This window comes from Aulostomus chinensis, chromosome 23 (assembly GCF_037954235.1).
Source record: "Aulostomus chinensis isolate RoL2024-O1b breed Wild chromosome 23, RoL_Achi_v1.0, whole genome shotgun sequence".
Taxonomy (NCBI): Eukaryota; Metazoa; Chordata; class Actinopteri; order Syngnathiformes; family Aulostomidae; genus Aulostomus; species Aulostomus chinensis.
Genome location: NC_141342.1, coordinates 17489680 through 17506941, shown reverse-complemented (window position 1 = coordinate 17506941; position 17262 = coordinate 17489680). Strand labels below are relative to the sequence as shown.

General features: G+C 44.4%; 1 protein-coding gene across 16 annotated transcripts in view; it reads right to left on the bottom strand.

Moving 5' to 3' along the window:
- Positions 1-17262, bottom strand: part of LOC147239843 (calcium/calmodulin-dependent protein kinase type II subunit gamma-like) — a 39480-nt gene that overhangs the window by 9899 nt on the left and 12319 nt on the right. For 6 of the 16 annotated variants that reach the window (XM_086194809.1, XM_086194815.1, XM_086194820.1 and 3 more), the window contains exons 4-15: positions 14318-14372; positions 14121-14186; positions 11661-11733; positions 10381-10483; positions 9283-9366; positions 7820-7914; positions 7185-7307; positions 6954-7037; positions 6117-6159; positions 5249-5311; positions 1899-1939; positions 362-445 (exon numbers count right to left, since the gene is read on the bottom strand). In XM_086194809.1, coding sequence (XP_086050935.1) covers positions 362-445; positions 1899-1939; positions 5249-5311; positions 6117-6159; positions 6954-7037; positions 7185-7307; positions 7820-7914; positions 9283-9366; positions 10381-10483; positions 11661-11733; positions 14121-14186; positions 14318-14372 — 914 coding nt within the window. The remainder of the gene's footprint in view (positions 1-361; positions 446-1898; positions 1940-5248; positions 5312-6116; positions 6160-6953; positions 7038-7184; positions 7308-7819; positions 7915-9282; positions 9367-10380; positions 10484-11660; positions 11734-14120; positions 14187-14317; positions 14373-17262) is intronic. The other 10 variants (XM_086194812.1, XM_086194813.1, XM_086194823.1 and 7 more) reach the window with 3 other exon arrangements.

The window sequence follows — 17262 nt, the reverse complement described above, 5'->3', positions numbered from 1 at the left end:
GCACCAGGACGCTACATTTCTCTGTGCTGCCCCTTCAGAGGCAAATAAACACGTTCATGCTCCTTACCAACCTAGACAAGGTGCCCATGTGCATCCTGGGGTTCAAAGTACAGATGAGCTTTTTTTTTTTCTTCATAATTTACAAAAAAAAAACAACCTTCAAGAGCACATGTGCACCTTGGGTGGGGGTGGGGGTACTTCTGGGACAGGGAACGTTACAGTGCAACACCTCCAGGATGGCGGATGAAGGATGACAAGCAATGACTCAGACGATGGAGATGAGGCACGACGGGCCACTAATGCAACTACTTGGGGACGTTAAAAATAAGGCATAAACCAACACTACGGCGGCCTACTGTACCATCTGGGCGTTGGTTGCCATGTTGGTGTCTTTCAGGGCATTGATGGCACTCACTATACTGTTCTTACTGTTGTTGGTGGAAGGCTGGGACGAGAACGCACACACACACACACACACAAACACAGATGCATTAAAATTATACGCCTTTTAGGAAATGGGGCTGATGTTAGTCGAGGCTCCCAGGCTGTTGAGAGCTAACAGGGCAAATGAGAGGGTGAGTGCCACAGAATGGCCTCTAGATCATCCTTTTTACTGCCTCACTAACTCTCTATGCCTCCACCACTTAACTGCACAGAGAGACCCCTGGGGCAGAAGACAAAGAGAGGGAGGCAGGAGGGGAGCAGGGAGAGACGCTTAATAGCAGCAGAGAATGATGGAGACTGCTCGGAAAAGAGAACAGCCGACCTCAGACTGAGACAGACTAAAAGGTGAAAGACAAAAAAGTGAAAGGGACAGATTATTGTATACAGTAAGCGCAGCTAGTTGTTTGTTTTTTTATAAGACACAGAGATTTGGAGGTTCTCAACAGGCCACAAAGGACTGAGAACGATAGAGTGGCACAGGATTGAGCCCGAAAACCCTAAAATAAGTCAACATTGTTGAACTCCTGGTTCCTTTGCCTCGGTGTCATTGTTTTTTTTAAGTTCAATGTCTGAAATTAAATCTGCGGTTCATACAAGCTGTCTGATTCTCCGGTGCGAAGTACTTCAGCAAGTAGCTGCCAAATTTTGGAATCATTTAGGAGTCTTAAAAATGTAAGAAGTGTGAAGCTTGGTTGGAGCGATGCTGAAGTTCATTTATAGCTTAACGTTAGCGCTTAATTAGGGACGCCAGACCGAACAGTTTAAAAACAAGGGGAACAAACCCACCAATATACAACCTGAGTTCCATATGCATGTGAGCCACAAGCTTTTGGTTCCACAGGGGGAAAAAAAAGTTACAGATTGTGTGTTTCTGCTACACACGTGCAAGGGTGGCACGTTGGATCCAACCTCTTCGACTTGTCCAATAGATTCCAGTGACTATCGAATAAAAACAAACCATACGGAACAGACACCCAGTCAGCCATATGAATGGAACTCAGGATCTCATGAGCTGTTCCACCTCTTTTTTTTTCCCCTTTTTTGTTTTTTTAATTACTAACGATTGGATTTATGCTTCAAAAACCATAAAAGCAGTGTTCGTTTGTGAAAATCCTCTAGTCAAACAACAGCATTGTAAAATTTCATTGGCCACAGAGTTTGCTTTCAGCAAAAATCCTATGACAACGCCAACTTCCTGGCAACATTAATATGTCATCCCTGCAGCACTCTGAGGTAAAGCATAGTCCATTACATAAAGGAATGGGGAAAAAAACAAAAACAGAATCAGAACCCTAAAACACATCATAACTGTGAGGGGAAAAAGGGTTATTTCTCAGCGTGACACAAGGAGAAGAGTGGACGAGGAGAGACACAGTAAGGGGAAGAAAGAGGAGGAGACGGGACTCGAATATGAGAGTAGAAAAGAGGTCAGAGAGGTGACAAGACAACCTTACCTTAGCGGAATCTGATTTCTTGTTGAGTAAACTTTTGCATGCTGTAAATAAAAAAAGAAAAAAAGAAGAGGATAGAAAGGGAGAGAAACAGGCAGACAATTGAGTTTCACTCTTCTTGTCCACACCATTCTTTCAGCTTTTGTAGAAATTTGACAAACAATGATAATAATAAAAACTCAAAACCTGAGCAAGTAAGACAAGGTAAGTCTTGGGATAAGATCCATTCAGTATTTTACTTTCCTTGGCTGTATTAGTTTGCTACACTCTTTCCTGTGATAATCCATTCATTGTCATCTGGGAATACGAGCGAAAACCTGAGAGCAAAGTAAACTTCCTACATCCATTTCATGTCTGGAAGATCGTAGCAGAAGTAAAACGAGAGTGATGTCAGACTTCATCTGCCGCCAGGACTGATGGTGATGAGCTCGCTTAATGTAAAGCATCGATTTCCTTTAAGGGCCCTGGTCACTTTTCTACTCAAGCTTAAACAGTCTGTTCTTTTTCCCCCCATACTGACACATACAGGTTCTGGAAATCTTAGCTTGTGTTTCTTACCTTCCAAAAAGAAATAGGAGAGGGAAAGAGGGGAGAGAGAGGAAGGTTGAAACAGAAGTCTTAGTATTTCAATTCATGAGAGCAGAGATATGGTGCACAGCATTTTTTAAGGCAGCAAACAGTAACAAGTGACATCTCATGCTCCGTAATTTTGGTGTTGATTCTATCTTGGCCCGGCCATGCAGCATCCAAAGAAATGAATAAATAAAGAAAGAAAAGTTTTCATTCCACAACTGAGGAAAAGCGAGACCACTGTTCAGAGCGCAGACCTCTGCTCAGTCTCCTACATATTTTAACAAACCATCAGGGTGCCGAATCTTACAGCACGGGACCACCGTGGTCACATGCTCTCTGAACGCAACCTTCCCTCCTGCTCTTCTAAGCATCACCAAGTCCATCTGACAGGGGAGATCCACAGTGAAGCTCTTAACCCACCAGACTGGTGGAAACCGGTGCTGCTCAAGATGATCTGAGCCTTCATTCCGCCAACCAAACCGAGGTTCTGAGCTCCATCGACGATCGAGCTCAGAACCTCGGTTGGCGGAATGAAGGCTCAGATCATCTTGAGCTCAATCATCGATGGAGGGCGTCGCTCAATGGAAGCCACATTTATGCAGAGCCGTCTCTGTAGCTACGTCCCGACTAGGGCTGTGGTGGCAGTAAACCAGTTTGGTAAGCAATAAGATGAGACAGGAACGTAAACCTGATCAAAAACAAGAATCATTCATTTTACTGACTTGGGTGACACCACGCCCCTCGGTGGGCCTGGGGAGGCTCGGGTCACTTTTATCACCGCGCTCTAAGATGGCGAGGAGGGTGGGATATCACGGTTTGCATGAAAGTATTTTTCACTGACCTGACGCGCTGGGTGTGGAACAAATACACTGTTTGTGAGAACGCTTGAATATAAGACAATCCACATTTAATCCAAATATCAGAGCCTCTCAATTCTCTCAAATATTTTCGTCATTACTGCCATTGTTTTTGAAGAAAAAAAAAGAAAAGAAAAGAAAGAAATTCACAAATGCATCAGACTTAAACTACTCCAATGCAATTTATTTGATTTGTACCAATCGGTGACGTGCCCGGAACGAGCACCGACTACAGAGTGGAATCTGGATCTGTACTTCGATCCGCGACATCATTCTGACATCCCACTTGTGAATAAGCCGGTTCCCCATTCGATATCCCAGATCTACACCGGCAACAGTTCTAAAACGGGTTCGTAAACAGGCACGGAACGTGTTCCCTGCCGGTGGGAAAACCGTCGTTCCTGCAGTAAACCAGCTTGGTGATGAAGAGGGAAGGATGGATAAGAAAGCATCTGACGTTGGGCCTCCTGAAACATTTTATCAGATAAAACCACAACAGGAAACCCACATGCAAAAAGGCAGCAAGGCAAACACCTCGCATGAAACATACAGAAATGCTTCACACACGTCTGTCACAGTTCACTGTGACATCATCGATGAAGATCATGAGCAAACTGCCAAGCCTGGCGTCAGCCACACTCTCAAAGAAGGAGTAAGGAAGCAGTTACAGTATGAAGTGACAAGATTTTTTTTTTTTTTTTGCATTGATGAGTGACATCATCACGGGACCAAAAACCCACCTCACCTACAAATAAAAAGAGCCGGACAACAGAGGAGGGTCCTGCTTGGAGTGATGATGTCACACGTGATATTCACAAAAACTTACAAACTTGGTCCAGTTTCAGTGAGGACGCCTGCAATCTCAGGGCTCTAGCTGACAAACCTTCACAAACACCCTGAATCAATCAACCAATCACACACTCCGCCTCCACATAGGTGTCTCCAATGTGGCCGTCATTCTGTCCACACTCACATGATTCAGAGATTCACCTACACTGTGGAGCAAAGTAGATTCTCTCATCTGAAAAGGCCGACGGAGAACCCCGCTGTGCTCTACACTGTCTGTCTGTTATGTACTCAATCCATGGAGCCACCTTCGGAATCGCCGACCTTCACCACCCCTTCCCACCCAGCAGGACGAGAGCAGAGCCTAATTTTAGTACTTTCAAAATCCATTTTGGCAAGTACTAAAACAGACTTCGGGAGGGGTAGATGAGACGAGGAAGTCTTTGACCTCAAGTGGTTCATCAGGAAGGCTGAACAACAGAGATTGTTTCAACAGCGCTCCCATCTTCCGTCTCAGTCTTAATCTCTCCTCCCCATCTCCTCAACATCCACCTTTCCCCTCTCCTCCCACCAGACCCAGGTCTGACGATGGCAGCACGCCAACCCAGCTCTTGCCGGCCCCCTGCAGTGTCAGTTCCCGCCCCCAGGATACATGCCCCTCCTCATCCCCTGCGCCAGACCGCCCTGTGCCCATCCTCACAACCCAGGCCGTGGGAGAGCATAGGGGCGTTTAGGGTCAGCTGGAGGTCAGGATGGAGCTTGCTCGAGTGACGACATAACTAATTTTGGAGATGAAATGTGGGGGTGAAGGTGGTTGGGTGGGTGGGGGGGTTACAAGGTCGAGGCTGAGTGTTGGTGAGGTGTAAATGTAAAAGCACTTTGGAGTTGAACTTAATTGATTACTATTAAGTGATGCTGATGACTGTGTGAATACGATCAGCTAATGTTGCATGATGGCAAATCCAATAGTTAATCATAGGAACGTGAGTGAACAAAATCTACCTGCATGCATATATCCTGCATGTGGGTATGAATGACGATGAAGATGCCGGCAGAGGCTGTATGCAGAAGCCTGTACTATGAATCAGAGTAGCTGTGTGTGAAGAGGAAGTGGATGGGCGTGTCTCTGGGACGTACCTTCCTGAGCCAGTGAGGCAGTGGAGGAGGCGGCAGCAGCAGAGTTGGTATGCTGCCGGCCCACTATTGGACAGAAATGCTACAGTTGGGAGGGGCTAGGCAAATCATACAGGTCTATGCCGCGCTCTTCAGTCGTGGGCCTAGAAAGCTACAGGGTGTGCTGGCTACAGCCCAGATATATCACGCGGTCTGATAACAATGGGCTGAAAGCAAAGATGGACACCCCTGCGGTTTCCTACGCCTAGGTTTGAAGTGATTAGCCATCGACTGACCAACTTGGGAACAAGTCTTCGACGAGTACAAGTCACTCTCAGAGGGCTTGGATGAGAATTACACCATCTGTGTCACCTGGTTTTATGATCCAATACTTGCCCCAATGTAAATATCTCACTGAAGTCTAGACTATCCTTTCTCAAACATGCAAATGCTCCACAGGCAGCAGAAGAGAGGGACACAAACACACACACACACACACAAACACACACACACAGCCACACGGGGAGAAATACATTAGCACGGACAAGGACATAACTGGTGCGCACATATGTTACGGTACAGTAAAAGACAGAAAAATCACATGTAAGCCTGCTCAAATTCATCTGGATAATTCGTCAATCGTTTCTACATGACTCAAAAAGGAACTTCATGTTTCCAATCCGTTCAAATGTTGTAAGCAAGCAAACTCCTGTGCACACAGAGCAACCTATTGTTATTTTCAAGATGAGTGGGTGAGCGTATGTGTGTTTGTGTTTGTGTGTGTATGTGGTGAGGGGGTTAAAAGAGGTGCAAAGGACTCTCCATCCACTCTCCTTCCTCCTCTCCCTCTGCATGTGCAGCGTGGGAGGTGGAAGGCGAAGGGCACACCCACCTGAGAAGTTTCTGGACACCAGCATGGTGGTGAGGATGGCTCCCTGAAGGAGGAGAGGAGGGAGGAGAAAGAAGTGAGGGAGGTATACTCAGTACTGGGAGGTTTGTTTTGATTTAACAGGGAACTGGTTTTTCTTTGCTCTGTATTCATCACTAATGGGACCTTTTCATTATTCTGCCTTTTTAACGAGGCTTGCCGTTGTCTGTAATAGCCTAAATTAAACCCAGCCAGGCTGAATGTTTGTCGGAAATTATATAATTGTTGAAAGGTTTTGCATGTTGCACAAGCGACTTCGCGTCTACAAGTCCCATAATGATGTCTCGCATTCAGACTCATTTAAATGGTGAGACAATAAGAGAAGAAGCCGCTACTGCGTCCATTAGTCTGCATGTACGACTGAATGGGAGTGACTGAGGAGCGCTGCAACACCGGCAGGCTGAGGTGAAGAAAACTCATTGAAGAATGATCCAGTTTTCATTAGCTTCATTTAAGCTAGCACTGATCCTTGGAATACGCCTGGTTCGGATTTGATGCGGATCCCCCGAGATCAGCTTAGCCGACTTTTCTTGCAGGTATTTTACATCTGATATTATCCGTACAAAAACAAGTTCATTCTATGTATGCGTTTTTTAATCAATGAGAACACATGAATACAGTGAATTTGAAAACGTATAATTTCTTTTCCCCCATTTCAGAAACATTCATTAAAAGCCCACAACTTGTATTCTAACTGTACTGCTAATGAGGAGAGACTGAGGGAAAACCGCACAGCAGTTTCATTAAATACAGAGGGTTGAAAAAACAGAAATGTGGAAAATCAAACTTTAAGATGACTACCTTGAGTTTTCGGCGAGCATTGAACTTGCGGAGACATTCAACAGTTTCCTGTCTGTGCATCATGGACGCCACTGTAGAACGGTGCTGTGGGAAGACAAAAAACAGGGCGTCTGCTTGTAAAGAGTTACATTTGTTAAAAAGCCTTAATGTAGAATTCAGTGTACAGTGACGCTGTAATAGCGTTCGCCTTCTGTGGCAGTGCCAACTTGGGTAACCCGAGGGAATACTTACGCAGACCCATGGGTGTTTGAGGGCTTGTTCAGCAGTGATTCTCTTGGCTGGGTTGATGGTCAACATCTGGTTAATCAGGTTCTTCGCCTCTGGAGTCACTGTGTCCCATTCTGGAGAGGGGAACTGAGGACAGGGCAGAAACATGTGGGTGCGATGGTGAGGGGGGGACAGACAGAAAGAACACACGTTTCCCGCAAGAGCTAAGCGAGTTTACACGCGTGTGTTTCTGGCTAATCGACACACTTCGGCAACATGTCGTAATTAGGCTGACCAAAACATTTTTATCAACAGCAAATTCACAAGAAGCAGGCAGCAAAAAGACTTTCATCTTCAATGGCTTGATTATCACAGACTGAGAAAGGAGGATACCCCCTCTCTGACTCTGTGTCTGCCACCCACACACACACACACACACACACACACACACACACACACACACACACACTCTCTGCAATGCGTCAGGGAGGCTCTGATAGGATCAATAGCTTTGGACCGGTTCTCAATTGGACACTATTAAACATTCAAAAAGTGCTTAGCAAAGCCCTGCACTGCACCCTTTGCGCTAACACACACACACACACACACACACACACACACACACACACATAAAAAAACACACACACACACACACTTACATCGTAGGCCCCAGCTTTGATCTGCTGATAGAGTTTATGTTGATCTTCATCCCAGAACGGAGGATATCCAACTAACAATATATAGAGAATGACACCTGACGGGAAACAAAATAGGGAGCGAAAAGAGAAAGAAAAAAATTTGGAAAAAAAAAAGTTTTTAATGTGGCACAATTAATTACAAACCACTTTAACAAGCCAGTCCAGATGTCTTATTGTTTTCTGTTACTCACAGTCACGGTCTGGACTAACAAGGTCAACAAAGAATGTTTGTTTACTGCTACTGCAAAGTATCAGGCTGACTCGGGATGCAGGATAATACTGGCACGTAATCGGAAGATATTGGTCTTTTTTCTTTTTTTAATATATTGGTCCGATGGCCCACATCAATAAATCGAGCTCAGTTACTTCATTTTTCTCATCCCTGTTTATAACGAGGTAACAATAAGCAACAGGGTTTACAAAATGTTTTGGAAATAGGGCTGCAAAGATTAGTCGACGTTGTCGACAAAAATTAATAATAGCAATAGTCAACAATGAATTCCATCGTCGACTGTTGTCGCCGGACGCGTTTTTCCAACGGAGTGAGGCATCTGTCTTGATTATAATCTCTTCCGAGAGTCGCGCATGCACAATAGCGTCTCTGTCTCTGAGCGGTAACACACAGAAATGGCGGCGTCAACATCAGGTACGCGCACCAAAACTTCGAAAGTTTGGGAGCATTTTAGCCTGGATAAGGCGAATAAAAAGACTACTTGGAAAGTTTGCAAAGCAGACCGTGCGTGTCATGGCGGTACCTCGGTGATGCAGGAACATTTGAAGAGAAAGCACGTCGGGCAGTTGAACGAAACGGAGTCTGACTCGCCTCGGTGAGATTCAAATAACATTCAAGCCAATACGGTTTTTAGGACACACATTGTACATTTTAGAAGCGTATTTAAGCTATAAAAGAGAGCTGTAGCGTTATGCCAGACTGTGCCTGACAAACGTATTTTAAATCAAATGCATGCAGTCCCAACACTGTGCCTAATTGGTTTAAATAGGACATTTTTATTTAATTTTTGTATGAATCCGCAGTATGTTCAATAAAAGATGTATTTTTCATTGTACCCATCTTTCTTGTGTTTATCATCATTTGCCACAGAATTAAATCAACTTCATGCTAAATTTAAGAAAATATTAATAATTATCAGATTAGCTGACTAATCGTTTTAATAGTTGGTGACTAGTCGACGATGAAAGTAGTCGTTAGTTGCAGCCCTATTTGGAAATAAATATTACTCTTTCAAATTCAACCTGTTTGTGTGTTTTTTGTCAGTATGAACACAATTTTATCATCCTAAATTTGTTTTTTTACACAGTCAGTTGTAAAATATCAGCATATCGGATGTGGCCAAATAAATAAATAAATCCAGAATCGTGCATCCACGACGCTAACTGGACGTGTGAGGAGGTCAAAGACTCACCACAAGCCCATATGTCCACAGGCTTGCCATAGGGGTCCTTCCTGAGGACTTCTGGGGAGAGATAGCCCGGAGTGCCTGCAAACCCTGCGGGACAGACAGATCAGAGGGCACGATTCACCCGTATCTTTTATGGCATTACTCATGAAGGCTGTTTTACGCGAGTGGTTCACAGCGTAGTGACCCGCCGGACTCCAATTCAAGCGCAGATTACGAGAGAGTCACAAGCAAGTGCCCATTAATCATCTCGTCCCCGCTGGAAACTCAGGCAAATGCTTGCAGCTCGGCTGTTTTCCAAGAAACAATGACCTAAACATGAACTGGAATGTGTCGCCCAGCCGTTTAAGCGATGCTCCCATAAATACTGAAGTGTGTAGGCAAATGCCCGTAGACAGAAGCTGGAGCCTGTTCAGGAGTCATTCACTTACTTCAGGTGAGTTACCTCAAGCACAAGAAATAGTTCCTCAGAGTGGCCGAGTACGCGACTCTCATTCTTTCTTTTAGACGGATGAAAAACAAAAATACACACTTGTTAGCGCGATCCCCTTTAAATTGATATGAAATCAAAACCCTTCGCAGTTTAACGCTCAGGTTACAGGGTTGGGAGGTTGGCAGCCAGACATCAGGGTGCAACTCAAGGAGACCTCTTCTCACTGATGGCCGCAATCAAACACAAATACAAATACTCTCTTCATGCTTCTACAACACATGCAACATTTTTTGGTTCACTATTTTTGTCTGTTTATTTAGTAACATTAAATTAAAAAAAAAAAAAATTTAAATGGACAGTCTGAGGCAGAATTCTCCACTTCAGCAGCACTTGACACCAAACCTCCCTACTTTATTACCGTCCATATCCTGGAGGTTTGTCCTGAGGGGGTTTTGCTCATATATCATTCATAGCCTGATTTATACAACAAACTCACGGCGAACATTGATTCTTAGGCTGCTGACAGTATTTTCTGATTGAAGCTGTGACCTAAAGTGATTGATTTATACATGTAGAAAAAAATCCCTTCAGTCAAAAACGACTCTTCTATGTCATCCAGCTGGTCAGGTAACGGACGAGCAGATTTGATGTCTGTGTTTGTGATTTCTTACCAAACCAAGCCTGTTGGTCTCCCTGCACTTCAATAGCAAGGCCAAAGTCTGCCAGCTTCACTGCAGCTCCCTTCATCTTACTGGCCAACAACAGGTTCTCAGGCTGACACACAAACAGAAACAGAATGTAACAGGAGAGATCAAGACAGTGAGAGACAGATAGTGACAGGCGCTCTTCGCTTAAGCTCAGAAATATTTATATTCGACAAGGCTAGTGTGGGGGTGGGGTAAAGGTGTGAGGGAAAAAAAAGAGAGAGAGAGAGAGATGGAGGAATTAGAGAAAGGATGAGTGGTTGAGAATCTCCACAACACCTTATATGGGCATGGGTTCGTAGCCATAGAAACCACTCGGGAGTTATTTAGGCTGCACTGCAGACAGCATGCTAAATGGAAGGTGTACTTAGCGAGAGGCGGCGTGTGTGGCAGTGTTCTAAATGGCCGTTGTTTGGGCAGTAGGACATAAAGGGCTGCAGTAAAAGCCCACTCAGGATAAAAGGCCAACAAATCAGACAGGCAGGGCTGGAGATAATAGCGTTATTCTGCGACTCAGAGCGAGCGCACACGTACACATACAAAAGCCACCCACACGTCTCAGACGTCCCTAAAGATTTTTTTTTCTCCACACATAAAAAAAAACAACCTACAATTTAGTAGATATTATGATTGTCCTTCCTGCCAGGATTATTATAATTGTCACCTTAAAGTAGGTTAAGGAGCAAACTGGAGGTGACGGAGAAACTCTCTTCCTCTCCTCTTTGCATTTGATCCTATCAGCAAAGGGAAAACTCAAGCCCCTCCCTCGCTGCTCCATGGGTGGTGTGATGTCACACAGGTTGTCCTGGCAACTCATGGGGTTCATCTATGTCTTCACCTCCTCCCTCTTAATAGACCTCCTCCATGACAGCACAAAGTGTGTGTTTGTGTGTACAGGCGTGTACATGTTGTTTGAGTCCTTGTATTTTCCTTGCCTTAGGTGAGAGACAAACCCTCACACGTGATCATGACTCACAGTGTCTGTGCTCAACATCCATGCACGTGTGCACACGCGCGCATTTCTGGTCACGGACAGACGAGCTGACGGATCGGAGAGCAGACAGGAATAGAGGGTATAATGGAGGGTGGATGGGAGAGGGATGCAGGGGGGATGAAAAAAATGCAAAAGATGGGAGAGAAAGAGAGAGAGAGAGCTGGAGCAACCAAGAGCCATCTGTGTGTTGCCATGGCCACGAGCAGAGGTGTGTGTGAGTGTGTGGTTGTCACGGAAACGGGCAACCACTCACCTTGAGGTCTCTGTGCACAATATCATGCTGGTGGATATGATTGACACTCTCCAAGATCTGACTAATGCAATGACTGTGGGGAGAGAGAGACAGAGAGAGAGGGAGAGACAGACAGAGGGAGAGACAGAGAGAGAGAGAGACAGACAGACAGACAGAGAGGGAGAGCAAGACAGAGAGAGAGAGAAGGGGGACAAACAGAAAGATAGACGTGTCAGTCACTACCCTTCATTACAAAAACCATCCCATACCCACAGTCAGAGTGTACTGTCTGGTTGTATTAGAGGCGCAGGTCATTGTGGGGAAGGAAACCTTGACATCGATCTTTGAATATTCTTACACGGCATCAATATGACCCTCTGATAACCGGTACAAAGAAGTGGGACGAGCGAAAGCTTTGAAGGAGGATGTGGAGCTGGAACCAAAGCTGTTTCAGCTGATCAATCACGGGGTTTCTTTAACATGACACAGTTGCAGCTGTGAATTTGTGAGGATTCCTTTAATATCACCGTTGATGGTGCTGTAAATTAGGGGTGTGATCCAAACTGGCCTCGAGATTTGGGAACAAAACGATTCCTGATGTATCAGATTTTCCCTATTATTGCTAATGGCTGCTTTTTTCAAACAGAGGTTGTCGGATACCATTGAAATCCCTTGTTATTTAGAAGGTGATTTAGAAGTACTCCACCAGCTCCGCTCCGACTCCATTACCTCGACTTTGGTTTCGCTGTAAAGTGCATACCCAATTATTTTGGTTTAATTTGTTTAAGTGTCTGTCACAGCCAGAGCTCGCAGCTCCACTAATGTCTGACAGCATATAAAGTTTGAAAATATACTTTTCTTCTCCGAATCAAAGTGGTGTCACTTTTTCTTCCTCGAAAAGGTAATTATGTAATCACTGAGTTAAAGGAAGGCTTGCCAGCGGTTCCTTTACTGGATATGAACCGGGTGATAACGTCAATGTTTGGGCTGAACGATTCATCTAATTTTTATTGAAAATTGTAATATGGTCGAACGCAATATACGATATACACAAGGGAAAATATGTGGCAGGTTTGGGGTGCTGCGGAGATGTCACAGCCTGCAAACGGGACGCTTCAGATGGCAAAATTAACCCCGTAATGCGGCGAACATCCTCACGGAAACCACACCGCTATCTTCTCTCAACGTTTTTCAGTTAAAAATTCAAAGACGCCAGAATCGTAACTCCTCCTGATATTGTGACTTATCATGCAATTACAATTTTGGGCATTTTTCCTCAAATCATTCGGCTGCATCGACTGCACGCGTGCGCCTCTTTGCTGTTCCGTCAACATCACTTTAAAAAAAACAAAAACAAAAAAAACATTTGACATTTGGAAAATCGATTGTTGACATTTGAGAACCGATTCTTAACTGCGCACATTCACGTCGCAATATACCACAGAAATTGAGAAGTTTCCGCACCTCTTTTGTGAACTGTTGAGCAGACGAAGAGCAATAATGCAGATGCCACGTCTGACAGTTTATAAAAACCCTCGCTCCGAAAATGATGAACTGAATTAATAAAAGACCTAAATGCCTTAAAAAGGACTCAAATGAACAGTAAAGAGTAGGTAACATCCTACACCAGTGAATCTTGATTTTAATTTTCACGGCAGGTTTTTACTACAATATAACCAACCATTCCTTTTCAAAAACATAAAAGACAGCAGTTTAAACAATCAATACTAGGGAACTTGTGTGGGAAGCCATACACCACGCAGTCAATAAATCTCTGTCCCAGTAGCAATTTTAATAATGGGGGCGTCAATTCAGCTGCCACTAATACCATTGCCATTATTTCTCAACTCTGGCTGCCGAGCATGTTTTCACACTATCCTGGTGAGTGTGTTGGCTCATGATGGGTCTTGTTAACTTTTCCTGCAAGCGAGTACCTTCTAACGGTCCTACGCACTGTGGTGTCAGGCTCCACGAGTCCCCTACTAGAGGCTCATGTTCCAGTCACGTCTCTGGAAAGGTTAACGGATCGAAGGTCAGACCCAGCTTGAGAAAGTGTGGCTGAGGCTTAATCCAACTGACTCGGATTGTGTGCGTGTCTAGGTTGCTGTGTTTCTAAAGGCCCCCGGTGTGCATGAACAGACAAAGACCACTAATCCAATTGTACAACAGCCTCCATAAGCTGCACACACCACACAGCCACAGGAAGAAAAAAAAAAAGGGGGGGGGAGGAAGGGGAACCCAAGAAGGAAGTAAGGAGGAAGCTTAAATGTCACAGTGTCAAGGAAATGTCAGAATAAAGAGAAAAGGGCAATCCAGTTTCACAAAAACCAAAGTGATCTCTTCAAACTGCTTTTGCCTGACGAAAAGCCCAAACATTCAATTCACAATTACATAAAATGGAGAAAAGCAGCAGCAGTCTCCCTCCCCACTTTGGCTTAGAAGTGATGTATCAACTGAAATTGCACCTTATGGGGTGCTTACCTGGCATCAGCTTCACTGTAGTACTCCCTGGCCACAATGTCTTCAAAAAGCTCTCCTCCTGTCACTCTGGGATGAGGAGGAGGAGGAGGCGGAGGAGGAAGACACACAGGGAGAGAAATAGTTAGCATACACAAACAAGCCCCAGTCACGTACATGGATAAAATGTCACTGTGTGTGTGTGTGTAGAATACACTCACAGGTCAAAGACTAGGTAATGAAAGCCTTCCTCTGAAATGCTGTCATGGAGTCTCACTAGAAGAGAGACGATGAGCAGTGAGACAGATACAAAGACAGGAGTCTGGTCCGTGAGCACAGTTCACATTAACGGCAGTTCTTGACAGTTCAGACGAACCAAAACAACAACAACAACAACAACAAAACTACAGTTTAGCAGCATTTTTGATCTACAAACCACTCAGAAAGCACATACCTCCACCAAAGAAGGTTCTGCTAATAACTACATGCTGCCAAAAGGGTCTGAAACAATTTGATCTAGATCGCCTCTGGTGGTTAATCTCTTGTTCCTTGTTACATTACCTGTGTTTCTACTAAATTAAATCAAAACCTGTCAAGTAGCTTTTCAGCTATATGGCTAACTAAAAGATCTAGAAGGGCAGTCCGTCAGGCAAACAACTCCACCAAAGCTAGAGCTGCACAATTTTGAGAAAATATCTAACTGATCATTTTCAACCGAAACTGTGATTGAGGCATGATCATTTTTGGTTTTAAAATTGGAGCAAATGTTAATTTTATGTCATTATTCTCATCCATCCATTTTCTACCTCTTATCCTGTTAAAGGTCACGGAGGCTGGAGCCTATCCCAGCAGCCTTCAGGCAAGAGGCTGGGTTCACCCTGGACAGGTCACCAGTTCATCTCAGGGCCAACACATAGAGACAGACAACCATTCACACTCACAGTCACACCTACGGTCAATTTAGAGTATCAATCAGCCTCGTCCCCTCTTGATGTCTTTGGACTGTGGGAGGAAGCTGGAGTACCAGAGAGAACCCACGCAGGAACAGGGAGAACATGCAGACTCTACACAGAAAGACCTCGTGCTCCAGCCGGGGCTTGAACCTGGAACCTTCTTGCTGTGAGGCCACAGTGCTGACCACTGCACCACCGTGCCGCCCCCATTATTCTCATATTTACTGGAAATACAATTAAAATGAAAAGTGTAATTTTTGGGGGGGTCTCAACAAAGCTTTTTTCTTAAGTCTGTAGACTAGGATGTGTAGGCAGGACATCTAAGCTACACCACCAGATTTCCTGACACACAGTTAACTTCTAACAAACATTCCCCCTTCCTGCGATTGGAAGACTGCAGTCAGTAGTCAACGGTGCAGCCGTAAGCCCAAGTAAAAGTTATGCATTATTCACAGTGAAACAGATTTGCCCCAAAAGTGAGTCGCTGCTTCCTCTCCTCACGCTACACTCGACCTCCAAGTTTGGTGACAGGCTGATAAACAAATGCGGGTGAAAACATTATCCTTCCTGACGGAGGTAAAAAGAAAGAGACCAAGGTCAGAGGAGTCACTTAACTACAGCTGTGACGCATTGATTTTTCTTTTCACTGCAGTGATATGACGACACAGGCAGTGGTAAGGTGGTTATCCACTATTTAATTACAACCCCCCCCCCCAACGATACTTGCATCGGCCTGGTTTTGCTCAAGTCTCTGCATTATCTGGCCTTCAGGAAGAGGAAACAACGCGGAAAAAATGTACAATTTATGGGCATTTCAGAAGAAAGTCTGTTTTAAACATTTCGAATATTTTCTTACAGTATAAACTTGTACTTGAACAAATAATACTGACATTGGTTGAAAAAAAAAAAAAAAGGCCAAAATTTCACATCTGAGATTAAAAATCCAATATTGCGCATACAAAAACACACAAAATAAGACATAATAGCTTAAAGAAATAAAAAGAAAAAAGCCTTTCTGAACACAAACATGGTTTCTTTGGTTTATCCGTCCATCAGCATGATGACTAAAAAAGTTGTGGATGGACTTTGGTGAACTCTGGCAGGATAATGAGGGAGGTGTCAAACCTGTGGCAGTTGTCATGACAGGAGAGAGCACACGAGCGTTTGGCAATTTGACAATATTTCTTACAACGAAAGAAAATCGGAATTGGAGTCAGCCAAGAGAACCGTGATCGGCGCATCAGTAACTCATAATGCAACAACACTGCGGTAGAGTGTTAACCCTGCCACCCCCACCCGCCCACCCCCAGAATGACAAAGCAGGATCCAGACAGCAGGGATCATTTGTTAGCTTAGGTTTAGTGTCAGGGGGGCTAAAGTTATCGTTACGTAAAATGAATATCAGTTGTATAATACAATGAAGTAGGATGGCCCTGCAGCAAGAAACACGAGTAACTGCGCTTTCCTCCTCCTCCCATCTTCACACTCTCCCTCCATCTGTCTCCTACTCCTCCTGCTTTCATGTCTCCATCTGTCTCTTTTTTCTGTGCCCTCCTTTGTCAAAGTTTGAACACAGACCATGCCAAAATATGTCAAAAAAAAAAAAAGTCAAAAGGACAATAAAAGAGAGGGTAAAAAATCTATATGGAGCAGGAAAAAGAACAAGAAAAGATGAGAGGCAATGGGTGCCTGGGGGGGGGGCAAAAGAAATCTAGGACACTCAGGATGGAAATAATGCAGAAGGAAGGTGTCATTGATTTTGTCGTTTCACCGCTTTTCTCCTTAACATGTCTGGACATCTCCATTGAAGCATTTTACTTCATCATTATATCATCACCATCATGTGAAAGAGACAATGTTACAGACTGGGACACCGTAGTGGACCGCAGTCCTGAAGACTGTCCAACATAGATGATGGAGAAATATGCCTGTCTTCATGTGTCAGCCCCCACATGCTCTTTATGAGTGTGTGTGTGTGTGTGTGTGTGTGTGTGTGTGTGTGTGTGCACGCTCAGCAGAGAGGCTGCAGAGGAGACAACTGTCATTCGGCTTCAGTTTGATAAACATTAGCAAAATAATTGATGACACATTAAAAATGACTGCTTGCACAGGCAGGGGAGGACGTGATGATTGTTCAGTAAGGTGTCCAACACACCACACACACATATACACGCACACACACACGCACGCACACACACACACACACACACACA